The following is an 18,636-nucleotide window of genomic DNA, read 5'->3' as shown; positions in this document are numbered from 1 at the left end:
CCAAGTTGGCCTAGATAGGTTTTCAGCAGAAATAGAGCCAGGACCCAATCACACACCAATAAAATTTCAACCAACAGGATGAAGGCTATAATACTGGTTTGTGAGTGTACAGTTGAAGGAGTTAGGATATCTAAATTTACACTCTTCTTCCATAGAAAATACCAGACAGATGACAGTGAGAACAGAATAAAAGGAAAAATAAGAAAACCAAACATATACAGATGTAGACGTGGATATATTAGGTTTTTGTTTGTTTGTTTGAGGTAGAGTCTCACTATCACCCAGGATGGAGTGCAGCGGCATAATCTCGGCTCACTGCAAACTGTGCCTCCCGGGTTCAGGTGATTCTCCTGCCTCAGCCTCCCAAGTAGCTGGGACTACAGGTGTGCACCACCATGCCTGGCTAATTATTGTGTTTTTAGTAGAGGCGGGGTTTCACCATGTTGGCCAGGCTAGCCTTGAACTCCTCACCTCAGGCGATCCTCCCGCCTCGGCCTCCCAAAGTGTTGGGATTACAGGCGTGAGCCACTGTGCCTGGCCGGGTTCTATCTCATTCTGAAAACCACAAGACAGAAAAAACTCAATCTTTTCCTGAGAACATGGAGGCCAGAATCACCCCAATTGATGACTTCAATAGAATAAAGTCTTCTCAAGACTTGAGACTGCATCTGCAAACTTCTGGCTTCAGGAAACCTCCAGGAGTGAGCCATCCTCAGACTTCACAGAGAATTATGTAAACCCCATCCAGCCATTTCTTAGCCAAATCTCTAGCTTACTATTATCATTTGTGCCTCCTCAAAGGCATATTTGCATTGTATGATGCAATGGAAACCATTGCTGAAGAGGTGCAAATTAGTACAAGCATTTTGAAAACCAATTTGGTGCTATCTTAAACCTGAAAACATGCATACTTGCCAATGCTGCAAATCATATGAATGAATAAAACGTATACAGATAGTCACAGCAGCATCACGTGAACTGGAAAAATCTTGGGAGAACCCATAACCTACGTCAAGAGAATGGGTAAATTAGGGAACATGATGTTGAATTGAAATTAAACAAGCTGCAGATGCATGCATCACAGATGCATATGAGGCATATAATAATTGGAAAAAGCAAGTCACAGTAAATTTTAAATAGTATAATAACATTTTTGTAAACTCTGAAACTAATAAAACTAAATATCATATTGCTTGAGAATAAATGCCTTGTGTGGTAAAAGCTATTTTTAGAGCTTTTCATCATGATTCAAGACTGTCCTTACCTCTGGGAGCTAAAGCTGGTGGAGGATGCGTTCAGAGAGAAGCATGTTGGTAATCTTTTCTTTCTTAAATTGTTTGAGTGTTTTCATAGCTACTCATGCTACCAAGTACGTAGTTTTAAACGCTGAACAAAAAATTTTATGTTCTAAATTTAGAAATATACTCCTTTCAATAAGATTCCATTACTACATGTGGCATACTTAAATAGAGAAACATTTTTAATAAAATGATTTTCATCTTACCTTGATCTGGGATATCCATCAACAGAGTCAACATAAAGCATGGAAAATGTGTGCATCAGGCAGAAATTCAAATACTGCACAGGCCATTATTAACAATGACAATAATTATATTTTTGCTTATTGGGCATTTACTAGGGTCTAGGCTCTAAACTTATTAGTTATGTATATTACATAACTTATTCTTCATTACAACACCATAAATATGATATTGTTAGTCTCAATTCATATATGAGAACACTAGCATTCATAGTTTTGGAATAATGTTTCTTCCAGTGTGAGAGAGATTTAAAATTGTCTCTAGTATATTTATATGTATGTGTACACTAACATTTCAGAATAGACGTGTCAGGTTTGGGTTTGTTTAATAGCCTGAACTCTGCAGTCTTTCAGTGATGGAGGAGATGCACGAGAGCGGTTAGAGGCTGTTCCCATCAGAGAGCCACAGCACTGCAGCAGACTCCTGCAGCCCTCTCACCTACCACTTTTTCAGCAAATGGTGCAATAGAATTATATTAGTGAAAGCCAGAAGTGAGAAAAACAATGACAAATGGACATCACATGTAAATGGTTAGAAATGGGTTTTCACGCCGGGCGCGGTGGCTCAAACCTATAATCCCAGCACTTTGGGAGGCCGAGACAGGCGGATCACGAGGTCAGGAGATCGAGACCATCCTGGCTAACACGGTGAAACCCCGTCTCTACTAAAAAATACAAAAAAACTAGCCGGGCGAGGTGGCGGGCGCCTGTAGTACCAGCTACTCCGGAGGCTGAGGCAGGAGAATAGCGTGAACCCGGGAGGCGCAGCTTGCAGTGAGCTGAGATCCGGCCACTGCACTCCAGCCTGGGCGACAGAGCAAGACTCCGTCTCAAAAAAAAAAAAAAAGAAAAGAAAAGAAAAGAGATGGGTTTTCACTATTATAATTAATGGTAGTCAAAGTATATGATTTTGCAACACTCTGACCTCACTTGAACAAAGTATAAGAAGCCAGCTACTGGGAATTCTCCAGATGGAACCTGGAACCCCTCTGATTTCGACTGAGAATCTTGACGATTTCAGTTTGCCTCATGTAGACAGCAAGGGCAACATAATCCTGCCTCTGGAACTGTAGCTTCGAGAGAATCCTTGCAGCCAAAGATCACTTTGCTGAACAAAATGGTGGAGAGGTTGGTGTATTAGAGCCTGAAGAGCAGATAGCGGCTACCTGCATGTGTACTCATTTGATGAGACAGGTTTACCTATAAGTACTCCTCATTTTGGCTGATCTTCCTCTGATTCATGCTCCCCTCATCACCAGGGAGGATTATCTACCGAAAAATGACACTAAGAGGTGTGCTAACTAAGCGGTCTCACATCAGCATACAACACAGATAGATCCAAGAATCTAAGACCAGTGAAAGAAACTTCAGTCATCTGAGTCTTGACCATTTCAGACTGAAGACCATAATCCTGGTCCTGTGCGTGCTGAAATATGGGCTGAGGAAACTAAATGTCAGTATAGTATACAGAGATATTAGCAGAGGGAAGAGCCTATAAAAAGGTAGATTTTGAAGAAATCATATATGGAGCCCATACCTACTTGTTAATAGTTCAAATCCATTTTTTTTTTTTTTTGTCTTCTACTTCAAAGACATAAGTGAATATCCCTGGAAAATTCTGATTTCTCATACTTACTGGCTTAAAAGGGACATGTGATGTTTTCTTAGGTCCAACCCTTCTAAAATAAACAATGTGTCCATTCCTGTAGCCATAGGAGTTATTCTGCTGCACCTAAACCTCCCTTAGCTTAGGAATCTCAGCCAGGATCATATGTCTTCTACCTCCAGTACAGCCATTTTCCTCTGGTGTCCAGCCAGCCCCACAGGAGGCGAAACCTGTCTGACCACTTGCTACATGATCCAGTAGCTCTGCAGGAAATCTTTATACTTACTGATAATAGGTTCTCTCACAAATTTTGTGCGTGATACAGATTATTCCTGGTTTTGATTAGAAACTAGAAGCATAACTTTTTATATTTGATATCTTCTGCCATGTCTCCCTTAAAATAAACAACACAAAATGGTTTGAAATATGAATAAGAATAATTGCTATTTTTTCTGAGTAATAATTCCCCCAGTATTACTATACCAATGTGTTCCTCCTCTACATTCCAGTTTCTTTTCAATCCTTTCTCTTTGCTGTCTTACCATATATCAGAGTTTAGTTTCAGTATCCATGCTTTTAACCACAGCAGGGGTTTTGATACTTCCTTTGATGTCAGATTTTCCCATCTCAGTTCTCTCCCCAAATATCTTCAACCACAAGGTACCAGTCTAATCTATTCCTTGAGTAAGTTCTCACTAATACCTTCCTCCCAGAATAGATCTTATTTTCTCACTGTTTGCCTTCATACGTACCTTTCTATTTCTTTATAGCATTTATCATAGCTATAATAAACCTATGACTTCCTTCCCTACTCAGCAATAAAAGTAGGTTATAGGTAGCCTTTCCTAGGGGAAGACAACACGGGTGGGAGAGGGAGTTTACACTTGTGTGTATCAACTCTTATCCCAGCTTGTCTTTTGTTCTGTCCTGATTATCACCCCCTGTATTACCTATAATCCAGCGCTATGTGGCCTATACCCAAGGCGAATGGGCAGGGAAGGAATGGGCAGGAAACACTGACCCACAGCAACTTGAGAGATAGGAAATTCTAAGATTTACATTACTATTCTCCAATGTCGTTTCTCGCCCAAGCCCCAAGCTGCCCCTGGCCCAGGTTGCAGACCTCAGCACCACTCCACACACATCAGTTGAGGACAGGCTTTCTCCATGCAGGTTTTCTCAATTTTTATATAGTTTTTTTTTAGTTATTAATTTCAAGAATTCATATTTCCCCTTATGTAGTCTTTCCTGGTTCTTTGTGGGCAGAGCTAGCTGCTTGTGACTGTTGCCATCTTGGGACTTGCCATCAAGGCCACAGGTAGAGCCCGTGTGTAGTCATGAAAACCTCAGGCCCACTGTCTCTCTGTTACTGCAATGACATACATGGACATCATAAGACAACTACTCTGTCCATGCATACTGGCTTGGAACTTTCTAAGACCTTGCCTGCCTAAATATGCAGCACAATCATTTCTACTTGCATAGGAATCATTCTGCTGCTCTGAAAGCACAGGATCCAAGGCAGACTCATCCACCTAAACACCGTGTAGTCATTTCTTCTCTGGGATCCAGCCATCTTCACAGGAGGCCTGCAAAAATGGTGTCTGACCAGTCAGTCTGTGATTCACTATGTAACCCGGAAATCCTTGCTCTTATACATCACAGCTTCTCCCAAGTAGTTTTTCTATAATACAGTTTCTTTTGACTTTTTAATTCAAAGTCAGAAATAGATTATTACCTTTGATTTATGCTGTTAGGTATCCTGAAGTGAACAGCACAGAAGAGCATAATTCACGAACAGGGTAGGGTGGAGGAGGATTTACTCTGAGGGAAAACAAATGCTTGCACTTTTAAAATATTATTCAAACAAAGATTATAATTTCATCATCCAAGCTGGGCTATCATGATGACAGTTTTAAGATTTCATTTATTTTTAAAAGATAATATCTCAAGACAATCTTGTCAATAAAATTACATTGCTACACATGGCAAATCTGAATGGAGGGGCTTCTCTCATATTATGCTTCCTATATTACCTCCATACAAGGTTTCCATCAACAAGGGCATCATAAAACATGAAATATCTGCTCATCAGAGCAAACATGCAAACCCCTAATAGATGGTGGAAAAATAATAGCAACAAAGATGTATTTATTGAGCATTTACTGAGCTCTGGACTCTAAAGCCCATTCTTTGTACACTTTACCTAATTTATTGTTTATAACATCATACACAAATGCTATGGCTAGTCCCATGTCACATGTGAGAAAACTGAGGTGCAAAGAAATCTTCCTCAGGGTCATACAGATAGTATTAGTCAGGATTCAAATGCAGCCTTATTGAACTTAAAATGTTAACATTTAAAATGTGAACATTTAATGAGCATAGATTGAATCCACGGTAGGTGTGCAAATGTTAAAATGTCTGCAATTTATTTTTAATCAATTTTGAATATACAGTGTTTTGTTTGGGGTTTATTTCCATAGTCCAGGTGCTCAGTGGTGGTCAGAGACTGTTCTAATCAAGAAGCTGTTCTCCATGTGAGCTCACTACAAGCAGTTCTTTTGTGTACCTCTCTATCAACAATTGCCACTTAAAAAATTAGGTTACTGAATGGCAAAACTGCTTTAAAAAAGTGCCAAATTGGCCAAATAGGATGAATATTTTTTGGACTTCCATTAGTTTAATTAAAGGTAGTCAAAGTATGTGATTTTAGAGATATTCCCCAATCTTATTTGAAAAATGTATAAAAATGTAGCTAATGGGAATGCTTTAGGTGGAATATTAAATTGTTCTGAATGCAGCTAAAAACCCTGAAAGATTCTGATTGCCTGACCCACACTGTAGAGATCATAGAACCTTGCCTGAGGAATTACGAATTTCAGAGAATCTTCCTGTTATGGCTATGATCAGAGCTCCCTAAAGATGGAGATCTGGTTTTCTTGTATGCTGAAGAGCATTTGAGAGAGACTGGTTTGTGTATCTAATTGATGAGAAAGGCCTAGTTAATAAATGTCCATAAATGTAGCCAACTTTATTGTAAGTCATGCTGCCCCCAAAATAGCCCTAAGAGTTGTACCTGACCAAATAACTTAGTCCAGTTTTACAGGACGTGAAGACTGAGTATTCCATCCCCAAACAATGCAATTTCAGTTATCTAAGTTTTTAATCCTGATTGGGATGAGAGAAGGCTGAGTGATAGAAGAGTCTGAATATGTGCTATTACTCCTCCTCCTCGAACTCAGGTAAAAAAAAGAGAAACTGGCAAAGTGAACATCCTATTTAAAAAAGAAAAAAGAAAAAGATGTGTTTCATTTGATCTTGAAAAACATTAATTAGAAAAAAAGAACAAACATCTATTTTCCTTTAGAAAAGTGAAGACACAATCACCAAAATGAATGACCTCATGAGGATGCAGATACTGAAGGAAAAGAGTCATTTTCCAGGACCATTCATGACCAGCATTGGCACAGCTGAGAGCCATCCCCACACTCCTCAGATGCCTCCATCAACACCAAGCAGCAGTTTCTTAACCACGGTACGAGTTCCCTCTTCCCAATATGTTCCCCTTGCTACAATATAATGACAAGGATTAACACAAACTTGAAAGCACTTCTCACCAATCCCCTACTACATACAATGCTTTATTTAACCAAGTCAGTCATTTATTTATCAAGTGTGTATTTTGAGGTCCTATCCAAAATTAAAATTCTATTATCATCATCTCTATTCCATAGCAGGTATAATTAGATGTTTGTTTAATTTTATTTTTCTTTTGGCTTACATTTCTGTTTTTCCCTCAATACACCATGAAAATCATACCTTAAGGTAGAATAAGGTGGGAAGAAACAGAGCCAACCATAACACTATCACTGATTTTTTCCCTTTCATTTATTATAACTCAAACAATATCTTTAAAAATTTAGGAAAAAAGATACATAAGCAAAAATAATTAACTTTTAACTATCAGAAATCTCTATCTAATGCCACATTTCAGCACATGGTCTTTCTGATTTTATACCTTTCATTATGTATATACAAAGAGTCTTATTTTCGGTCAGAGTAAATCACACTCATATATTTTTCCATAACCCATTTTTTAATTAATATATCTTGAACTGCCATTCAGTCATACAATATACATTTAAATTATTTTATTGCACCAGAAAAATTGCAGTTATTCCATACATTATAAAATGATCCTACATTATTTGGCTTTATATTGTTTCCAGTATTCTGTGTATTTACAACGAACAGTATAAGATCTCATGCCTCTCAGATCTTTCATTGCCCTCATAGTAGCTTTATAATTATTTCCTTACGTCCTGTGCACCTTGTGTCAGGGTACTGATGTCATGGCTATTGTGAGGTGATTTGATACTAATTAACTTCATTGGGAATGGGTTTCCTAATGCTATGGAAAATTTGCCACATTGATGAGTTCATTAGAGTTAAATCCATCAGAGAGTTAAAGCCATCACTCACAGGTGGCCGATATAATCTTCCAGGTCAGGTCACATTGCTGGTCTGTGGAGGCAGCCATCCTGCCTCCATGTTCTGGTCTCTAAGACTCCCTTGATCCCTTCTTGCCTCCATACTTCATCTTCCAGATCAGCAGCCTACCCTCCAATTCAAAGTCCTCTTCTACAACTCAGAAATAGTGCAGGCCACTGTGGAGACAGGAGGTTAAAGAAAAGTCCCCTCCTGCCTAATATGACAGCGACCAAATAAAATAAACAGAGAAAAAAATCACTATTAATAGCAGTCAGAGTAAGGAATAGTCTCAATCACAAACCTTAGATTTCATGAGATTTCAGTTGGAACTCATTCTAGTAGATAGGGGCATTTTAAAGACCCAAATCACAAAGCCCTTTCCAATGAAGCAGCACTGTGTTGCAAAAACATCATTGAGGCTCAATGGGTAGAAAGGAGTAAAATTGAGATTCTTTTAAAATCTCATCTCTTTTGGGAGTCACTTCATGGCAGCTTTGCCTTTACCCTCTGCTTCCCCATACCTCTTGATAGGGGATATGCCTTTTCTTTATGGGTTAATTCTCATCAAAAAAGAAATATTCTTCCTTCCACTCTCATAAAACAATGATGATGATAAAATCACTCCTTAAATCTTTTTCATTTCTTCCGTTACCTAAATTATACTATCTCAGTGATCTCTGTCTAGTTTTCCCTACTTCACCCAGTTAAGGTGATACTTGATGACCAACACTGAGACTGGGATGACTCTCACTAGAGAGTGACCCTGTATTTCCTGTTTTAATTGTGCCTGTGTTTTGGTCTCTACATTCTAAGTTGAAACCAAGACTGAAGATTGACCCCAAAGAAGTTTCCATAGAAGAGGGTGTCCGGAGTGACCTCAAAGAAGTGATGGTGCTGAATGCAACAGAATCATTTGTATATGAGCCCACAGAGCAGAAGAAAATGTTTCATGCCACTGTGGCAAATGAGAATGAAGTCTTCCGAGTGAAGGTTTTTAATATTGATCTAAAGGAGAAGTTCACCCCAAAGAAGATCATTGCTATCTCAAATTATGTTTGCCGCAGTGGGTTCCTGGAGGTATATCCTTTAACAGTTGTGGTTGATGTGACTGCCGACCGAAAAATGGAGATCCCACAAGGATTGATTAGAAGTGTCAACATAACTCCTAAAATCAATTATCTTCGCTCACAAACTAAAGGAAGTTTTGTGAATGGGGTGTTTGCGGTACATAAGGTAAGCCCACACCATTATTTTATAAAGTTTCTCTTGCAACCCCAAATTTTTAAAGTCTTGTCAACTGGAGTTTGGTCAACTTACTCAACACAGGAAATCAACCCCTTCACCCCTCTCCCAGCACTAGAGATAACTGAATAGAGTTCATTTCAGGATATGGGGTATGTTATATCTCAACATTCCTCTTCTTAAGGTGTCACCATGCAAGTTATTTAGAAAGACAGCACTAGGCCGGGCATGGTGGCTCATGCCTGTAATCCCAGCACTTTGGGAGGCCGAGGTGGGCGGATCACGAGGTCAGGAGATCAAGACTATCCTGGCTAACAAGGTGAAACCTCATCTCTGCTAAAAATACAAAAAATTAGCCGGGCGTGGTGGTAGACGCCTATAGTCCCAGCTACCCGGGAGGCTGAGGCAGGAGAATGGCATGAACCCGGGATGCAAAGCTTGCAGTGAGCCAAGATCATGCCACTGCACTCCAACCTGGGTGACAGAGCAAGATACTGTCTCAGAAAAAAAAAAAAAAAAAATGAAAGACAGTCACTAGGGAACTTGGCATTTTATTAGCTGTGATGATCTATTCACAGCCACCCTTGTCCAGGGCAGTGCAGTTTATATCAACACACATATCCTTAGAATTTTGTTTCTTTGAGTTCTGCTCCATCTGCATCAATGACAACTTAATTTAATTGTGAACAAAAGAGTTGCTCTCCCAAGCCTGAATCCTGATTGTGACAATCAGAGTAAGAAATCAAATAGACTGTTCTGCTTTAGAATGCAGCTATGTCTAACAGTTACCTAAAATTCTGATCATTTGGACTTTAAAGTGTTCTTGCCTCTTCTCATTCATTAATTCATCAGGAGATTGTTGACCAACTGACTTCAGCATTAAATAATAAGAAAAATACGAAAGCAAAAAGACTAGAAAAGTCACATAGCTTAACTGTTCAATTTATAAATAGGAGCAATAAAATGCCAAAAAAAAACTTGGTGAATTCTTAGGCTTACAGTGTGCCTTTCGGTTTCAACACATCATGTAAATATTACGCTTAGCGGATTTAACTTCTTGTTTGAAGTACTGTTTCGTACTCCATTATATATGTCTTCTAGGGTGGCTTACTTTTAATTGTGCTGTTTTCTGTACACTCTGTTTAAATGACTGTACATATGTATGTGGTTGTAGAATTAATGAATGAAGTAATGAGCTACAAACCAGAACAATGTGACTAGATGGATGATCTAGATTTGAGATCTGGGCAGATTGGCAAAGAGTGACTATCTGGAGAAGAAAGAAGGAGTTACATATTGAAATAACAGTCTACTTAATGAGAACTCGCAACATTCTTTCTCAAACTTGTACAGAGCCATGAAGAGCCTCTATTATCTGCTCTTGGGCAGGTGTGAAAGATATCTACCAAAGTAATCAGATTTTTCTGTATCCAGGCTCCTTAAAAAATCCCAGCTATGCTGATGTGGAAAGAGGAAAAATTAGTAATCAATTTTTTTCCTAGAAAAACTCCAGCAGATAAATAAGTTCAACAAAAGAGGCTCAAGAGAGGATTGGAAAGACAGGATTCACAGACCAAGTGTCTGAAGCTATTTGGTACCTGTCATTCAGGACCTCCAGCTCTATTTACTCTATCAAAGACCAAAGTTTCCAGAAACACCATGTATTTCTCATAGATTGGAAAATTATTGATCCAGTTTCAGAAGATAAGTGTCAATTTTCTTTTGCAGAAAAATGTAAGGGGTGAATTCACTTATTATGAAATACAAGATAATACAGGGAAGATGGAAGTGGTGGTGCATGGACGACTGACCACAATCAACTGTGAGGAAGGAGATAAACTGAAACTCACCTGCTTTGAATTGGCACCAAAAAGTGGGAATAACGGGGAGTTGAGATCTGTAATTCATAGTCACATCAAGGTTGGAACTTTATGGGAACATCATTTTTCCAAAGTGGCAAATCGTTTTGTTTGTACTTTAAGAAAACTAGACTGCTACTTTTACATGGAGAGTTTAGCAAGTGGGAAAGGAACAAAGCCTTGCACTTTACTGGGTGTAAACTTTCCATCATTGTTTTTGAAGAAGGATACTTGTAATCATAATAAAAAAAATTAGAGAGACTTTCAAAGGCTATGATACCTAAGTTAAATAAGAAAGAATTGGTTACTTTTACCACAGCATGGAGATAATTTAATAAGAATTTGGGTTTGGTTAAGGCACATTTGTTTCAAATGCTGGCTCTGTGATTTTCTAGTTGACTAAAGATTTATCACTAGGAACCTCAAGTTCATCATTTGTGAAATGGGAGAAATATTGTCTACCACAGAGGGTCATCAACTTAGCTCACAGCAGCCCTAAATTACCAAGAATGCATCTGAGCAAATCAGATCACAAAGGTACCTGCCTTTAGTGAGATAGATACACTGGTTTACATCTGACAGAGGTAGTTGGGTCTACATAACAAAGTTCATGCTTTTTGCCACACTGACACACACATACATGTGGGATTCTTGGAACACTAACAAAGGCTAATATTGGAAGCAAACAGTTCAAAACAAAGGCTGACATATTCAGGCACACACATGCTCTCAGATTGCTCCAGTTTTCGAGAACATCAGTCAAACATTCCAAACCTTCTTTGATAGCAATTGCACCAGGAATACCTTTTGTACTCTCTTCCTTCCTTTCTGCCCAATGAAAATCTTCCCCTTAACTCTAGTCACTGGGTGCACCAGCTCCTTTCTCTCTTCTGCTGTTCCCTGACATCTCCTGCTCTTTCACTTGCACTCATGCTAAGTAGGAGTGAATATCTCATTTCACAGTCCCAATTAAAGAGAGAGGCATGACTCAAAGGTCAAGAATTTATTAAAGGAGACAGATGACAGTGAGAAAAGAATCATTTAGAAGGGAATAGGGGAAGAGATATGGTGCATGGGGAGGAGATACAGTGTGACTGAAGAGAGAAATGTGGGAATAACGGGGAGTTGAGATCTGTAATTCATAGTCACATCAAGGTTGGAACTTTATGGAACATCATTTTTCCAAAGTGGCAAATCGTTTTGTTTGTACTTTAAGAAAACTTTGAAAGTCTCTCTAATTTTTTTTATTATGATTACAAGTATCCTTCTTCAAAAACAATGATGGAAAGTTTACACCCAGTAAAGTGCAAGGCTTTGTTCCTTTCCCACTTGCTAAACTCTCCATGTAAAAGTAGCAGTCTAGTTTTCTTAAACTGGTCTGTTTAAGCATCTCAACTGGTCTGTCTTTATCTCTTTCTCCTTCAAGGTCATCAAGGCCAGGAAAAACAAGAAAGACATATTCAATCCTGATTCAAGTATGGAAACTTCACCAGACTTTTTCTTCTAAAATCTGAATGTCATTGATGGTAATGTTTATGGAGATAAGGTCTAAGTGCCTAAAAAATGTACATATACCTGGTTGAAATACGACACTATATATACACACCACTGTCATATATACCAGTTGTTAATCCTATGGAATGGGGTATTGGGAGTGCTTTTTAAATTCTTTATAGTTTTTTTTTTTTTATAAAATGGCATATGTTGCATCTTCAACTTCTATAATTTGAAAAAAAAAATAAACATTACCTTTTTCGTGAAAGGAAATTCTTCCCCAGCAGTCTTTTTAATCCATCCATGAGTTGCTTAAAAGCAAATAGTTTGTGGTCTGCAAATCAGGGTGGGGCACACAGGCCTCAAGCAATATTTGGATTTATACTTTGGGTGTGATCTTTACAGGGTAAAGCCCTGGTCAAGAATGAACAGGCTGTGTTCTGCTGAAAGAAACCAGGCTGAAGGGGTAGGTAGGGTGAAATCCAGCTTGTGGTTCAGTTGCCAAGCGCTGTGTTATTGTTTTAGCCCAGAGCAGTAGATACCTTTTCAGAATTGGTCTCCTGGAGGGGGCATATTTGGATAAATTTTCTGCCAAATAAGGTACCTTCTGTTGATGTGCATGAAGGCACTTGTCTGTGTTAGAGGAATATCTGGGCCTGCCTGATGTGAAATATCTGGCTTTATGCATTTCCTCAAACACCAACTGCTCTTCAGGCACTTTCAAACCATATTTCCTTTTCTCACAATCCAGTATAGTGATCTGATCCATTAGAAAGCTACCCTAGGAAGAGCTGCATTATGCAAACACTGAAGATAATTAATTTTATTTAGAACAGAATAGAATAGCAGAAAGTACGTATCTAAAACTAAAATTTAGCTAAATTTATTGATTATATATTTGGTACCTGGTACTTTGCAATTATTTTGTGACACGTAATCTTCATATTAGTTCTAGAAGGTTGATTGTTTTCTCCTCTTTACTCACCCTATAATATGTGACAAAGACGGAATAGAAAGGCAAAGTCACTTTGTTAATAACCCTTAGATGGTAAATTAGAGAGCTTGATTTAGAACCCAGGCTGTTGTTCTCGTTTGGGGTGTGTGCGTGTTAGGAGACGGGTGTAGGGATGTGGTGGAAGCTGTGAGGGATGGAATGGGGAAGTCTACTGTTGCAGGACTTTTCCTTAGTTCAGTAAACATGGGAGTCCTTATCATGTGGCCATGAAAAGTTAGGCTCACAGACAATTTGAAGCGTGAGGAGGGCAGAGTTTATTGGGTGAAAAGGAAAGAGGGAAATGGTCCCTCTGCAAAGCCAGACTCCCTGCTGGTGTGCTTCCCACCTCGCAGTTTGAATTTCAGGTTCCACCCAGGAAGAGGAGGGGCCGGGCTCTTCCCCACTGCAAATGGCACAAACTTATGGGGCTCCACCCCAGTGGACACTCCTCTCAGTGTACAGGCTGGAGTTTCTCTGGGGACCCCTTCCCACCTGGCTGTCTCATTGCCCCCTCTAAAGAAGTGCATCTAACTGCCATTAGAATAAGGATAAGGATGAAGACCGATTTCAACTGCTTCCTGCTGACAGGGGGCACTATTTTGGCAAAACAGCAGTCAAAGTCCCTTAGAGGCCTATTTAAGGGTTCCCAGCAGAAGGGGCCATTGTCCGCCTCTCCAGATGCATGACTGTTTGGAGTTTGATGGCCTGGGAAGAAGAGACAAACTGTATTATCAGAAAACATGTATCTAAACAAGGGGAGGGGTAATGACAGCTCAAAAATCCTGAGGCCTTTTATCACTTTGCACAAGGAGAGGGAGGCCACAAGCCCAACTTGTTTAAAAAAGAATTTAAAAAAAACAAAAAAACTTTACCCTTTAGCCTGCATGTTGGGCTTCTGGGTTCCCTTCCCCTGAGCTCCATCCTAAGCTGACCAGTTTAAGGTTTGGGAAATTAACTCTTCCCAGTTTGGAGGATGCATCTGACGGGAGTGTCCCATAGTACGGAGACACAATTGCCTATCAGTGAAGAGAGAACTGAGGGGGAGAAAGGAAAAATGAAAGGTGTTTTTTCAAAGGAGTCCTAAAGGTTCAGGATGCTTCAAAAGGGGTACAGACTGAAAATGAATGGTTACTCATCTAGAAAGAGGGGAGCAGGCATCCCTGGTTCCTGTCTCTTCCTAGCAGATACCCAGGGTACATGAGGAAGAGAAGGAAGAGCATCCTCTTTCCCTCTTCCATCCTCACATCCCCAGGTCCCAGCAACCTTGGCAGGCACCACCATGGGTGGTAAAGCGGTTTGTACCCATGAAGCAGGGGGGCCTAGGGGATAGGAATTATCTGTTCTACCAATGTACACCCTACCTCCCCTGCTGTCAATAGCCTTGATTCCCTAGATCTCATTTATGAATTGAGTTTGGGACAAAAATGTGTCTTGAGGGATGTTGCATGGACTCCTTATCATAAGCTGAATGCTAAACTGAAATTGTGGAATTGAGTCCTCCTGCAACAAGGAAGAGAAAAGGATGTCTTGTGACACACCTAGATAACTGGTGGCTATAGTTATGCTTGCTAGGATTTGGGTGCATGGTGCTTGGCTTTGGTTAGCTCCCTTGATCTTACTTTCCCAAAAAGGAAACTTTCACATGATGGGCATCCTATTTATTCCCATCACCTGGCAGGATTTTGCAGGATTATTGCTCAGAACTAGGATGCTGATCGAGATTTTAACATTACCCATACCTTTTGTACTTTCTGAGCTGTAGCTGGAGCTTGCTGGTTGGTTCACAGGAACAAGCAAGGTTCATCTAAAATGTAGGTTAAAACTTAAAAACAACTAATGAGTTTAGAATTTAATGGCAGATGTATGTTAAGTTTTGAAACACAATTTTTCTCTCTCTGTTCTCATTTTTGGAAAACAAAAACAAAAACAAAACAACAACAACAATAAAAAACATAAATCATGATAGGACTGAATTGTTTGCAAAATAGATAGTAGTCTTACACTTGGTCTGATTATTTGCATAAAGTGCAAGAAGAAGAATTATTTCTACATAGGCCTTTTGGATTGGATTTGATGGAACTCTGTTTCACAAGGAGTCTCAGATAAGACCTTTTAAAGCCAAGCCCAGTTATGGGTTTGTATCCTCAAATGCCTGTGAGGTGAGTGATTCTCTTCTCTTAAGGTCCCAAGATAAACTTGGAGTTCTTGGACCTGTTAGAAAGTGACATTCTTAGGCTGGGCACAGTGGCTCATGCCTGTAGACCCAGCATTTTGGGAGGCCAAGGCCGGCAGATCACTTGAGGTCAGAAGTTCAAGACCAGCCTGGCCAACATGGTGAAATTCCATCTCTACTAAACATACAAAAATTAGCCAGGTGTGGTGGCACATGCCTGTAGTCCCAGCTACTTGGGAGGCTAAGGCAGGAGAATTGCTTGAACCCGGGAGGCGAAGGTTGCAGTGAGCCGAAATCATGCCACTGCACTCCAGCCTAGGTGACAGAGCAAGATTCTGTCTCAAAAAAAAAAAAAAAAAAAATGGAGTGTGAGATGAAGCTGGCCTCCTTGACCCGGGGAGGGAGAGACTCCATGGGGCCATGGCAGAAAACACAGCCAGATGGGAGGCTGAGGCAGGAGAATGGCATAAACCCGGGAGGCGGAGCTTGCAGTCAGCTGAGATCCGGCCACTGCACTCCAGCCTGGGCGACAGAGCGAGACTCTGTCTCAACAACAACAACAAAAAAAACAAAAACACAGCCAGCCACCTGGAGCGCCTTGGGCTCAGTGTCCCAGCCTCAGCAGGGAGGGGAGGGTGGTGAGGAGCCACTAAAAAGGAAGTAAAAGGCCATGGAAACTGAGGTCAACTGTTCCGACCCCTGGAAGCAACAAGGGTGGGGGCATGATTTCCCCTATCCTCAGAAGTCTGAGGATGAAAGGCTCAGAAAGGAGAGGGAAAAAGTTTCCTTGGTCTGCATCTCACTAACCAATTCTCAAGCCCCACTTTGGGCACCAAAAATGTGGGACTTTTCCTTAGTTTAGCTAAAGACAGGGTCCTTATCACATGGCCATGAAAAATTAGGCTTACAGATAACTTGCAGCATGAGGAGGGCAGGGTTTTTTGGGTGAAAAGGAAAGGAGGGAAACAGGGATGGTCCACAAAGCCAGAGTCCCTGCTAGTGCACCTCCCGCCTCACAGATTGAATTCCAGGTTCCATCCAGGAAGAGGAGGGGCCAGGCTCCTCTCCATTGCAAATGGCGCACACTTATGTGGCTCCATCCCATTGCACACTCCGCCCAGTGTGCAGGCTGGAGTTTCTCTGGGGACCCCTTCCCATCTGGCTCTCTCTCTACTGTGAAGGTCCAAAGCTATCCATGACCAATAAGGAAAAGAGGCATTAAAGTTTACCATTGTGGGCCGGGCGCGGTGGCTCACGCCTGTAATCCCAGCACTTTGGGAGGCCGAGGCGGGCGGATCACAAGGTCAGGAGATCGAGACCACAGTGAAACCCCGTCTCTACTAAAAATACAAAAAGTTAGCCGGGCGCGGTGGCGGGCGCCTATAGTCCCAGCTAGTCAGGAGGCTGAGGCAGGAGAATGGCGTGAACCCAGGAGGCGGAGCTTGCAGTGAGCTGAGATCCGGCCACTGTACTCCAGCCTGGGCGGCAGAGCGAGACTCCGTCTCAAAAAAAAAAAAAAAAGTTTACCATTGTGGTCTGCGTCAAAGAGTGAAATAATAAAAATGTACTGTTTTACACTACCTTTCTGCTTATGTGTCTTTCATTATAGTAGGCTTAGATGCCAATTAGTCATTTTTATATTTTTTTGCCCAATGCTATTCTAATATGTATACACACACACACACACACATACATTTATCTGTGTATGTATATGTGTGTGTATATGTGTTTAAGATCTTGCTCATTTTGGGAAACCATATTCTGAAGAAACTTCAGATGCTACAGAAGCCAGCTTTCTCACCTACAGTGAGAATACTGAAGTTCAGAGAGATTGAGTGAAGTGGTCAAAATCACAGTATCACTCAGCTAGTAAGGAAGAGACATCATCCTAAGATGTCATAGACTGCTAAAACTGCCTCTAAATTCAAATTTGACTTAATGAACACTAAGAAAAGAACTGCTTTATACACAGGTGATGTTTGTATTCTCAGCTAGTCTAATATTTCATATGCATATCACTTGATGTAAGCTTTCTGTAATTGCCTATTCTTGAGTATGTGGATGATGGTGATTTGTGATCCCACCAGGCTACTACATCCTGGCCTTTGCTTACTTTCCTTAACATCATGCTGATTCCCCTTTGAACTGTACTTTCTAAGGACAATTTATGTTTAAATGAATTAAGAAAAACATCACCCTCTGCCCAAAATAATTTGCCTCTTCAATTTTGTTTTCACTTAAATAGCTTCATCCTCTGATGCCTTGACCGCGCTGTGTCATATTTTTCCACCTTACCACATATCAGAGCTTCTCCATGGGACTCAAATCAAGTAGATGAGAAGCTGAAGCTTCCCCTAGATCTGTAGTGTGTAGACCAGAGAGGACAGAACAACTCATAGAGATGCTAATCTGTCCTCATAAACATTTTACAGACCAGTTTGTACCAAGTGGTTTTAAGGTATGCAATAGCGCTAAAGCCGACATTTTAGGTTAAATACCTGTATGTGGAATTACTGGGTCAAATAATATGAACATAATTACTAATAATGTTGCCAAACTAATATTTCAATTAACACTTCTGAGGACATTTTCCTTAATCATATCGTCATCACATTCACAAATCCTGGACATTATTAACCTAACGGATAAGGAATATTCATTGTTTTAAAGTCCCTGATTTCTGTGGGTCTCTTTAAAAAGTGTCATCTTTCTTATTTGTTTTAAAAGCAATAGGTATTTATTCCAGAGAAATTAAAAAAATCAACAGAATATCAAAAACATCCATAATTCTATCTTCCAACTTGATGCATGTTTTCCATGTTTATCATGGCATAATCTACAATCATACTTACTCTTATTAATGGAAATTTCTGTGAATTTTTACAAATGCATGTAGTCATGAAACTACCACAAAAGATAGAGAATAGTTTCATTATGACAAAAATTTCCTTCCTGCTGCTTTGTTGCCAGCCTTCCTCTCAACTCCAAGCTCCTAGAAACTACTGATCTAGTCTTTACTATACTTTTGCCCTTTACAGAATGTCATAAAATGAAATAAAAAATGTAGACTTTTGAGTCTGGCTTCTTTCACTTAAAGATCTATCCATGTAGATGTGTGTGTCAGTAGTTACTCCTTTTTATTGCTGAGTACAAGTCAATTATGTGGATCTACAAAAGTTTGCTTATTCAATTTTCAGGTGAGGGATAATTGAGTTTTTTACATGTTTGCATAAT

General features: G+C 40.0%; 1 protein-coding gene across 1 annotated transcript in view; it reads left to right on the top strand.

Annotated features, from left to right (window-relative positions):
* IFI16 (interferon gamma inducible protein 16) overlaps positions 1–12,508 on the top strand; it is a 42,897-nt gene extending 30,389 nt beyond the window's left edge. The window contains exons 8-11 of the mRNA XM_033196878.1: positions 6,517–6,684; positions 8,454–8,873; positions 10,611–10,802; positions 12,168–12,508. Coding sequence (XP_033052769.1) covers positions 6,517–6,684; positions 8,454–8,873; positions 10,611–10,802; positions 12,168–12,248 — 861 coding nt within the window. The 3' untranslated portion in view covers positions 12,249–12,508. The remainder of the gene's footprint in view (positions 1–6,516; positions 6,685–8,453; positions 8,874–10,610; positions 10,803–12,167) is intronic.
* The last annotated feature ends 6,128 nt before the right edge of the window (positions 12,509–18,636 follow it).

This window comes from Trachypithecus francoisi, unplaced genomic scaffold, assembly GCF_009764315.1.
Source record: "Trachypithecus francoisi isolate TF-2019V2 unplaced genomic scaffold, Tfra_2.0 Lachesis_group5, whole genome shotgun sequence".
Lineage (NCBI taxonomy): Eukaryota > Metazoa > Chordata > Mammalia > Primates > Cercopithecidae > Trachypithecus > Trachypithecus francoisi.
Note: the sequence above shows the minus strand (reverse complement) of the source record. Positions and strands in the feature narration are given on the sequence as shown.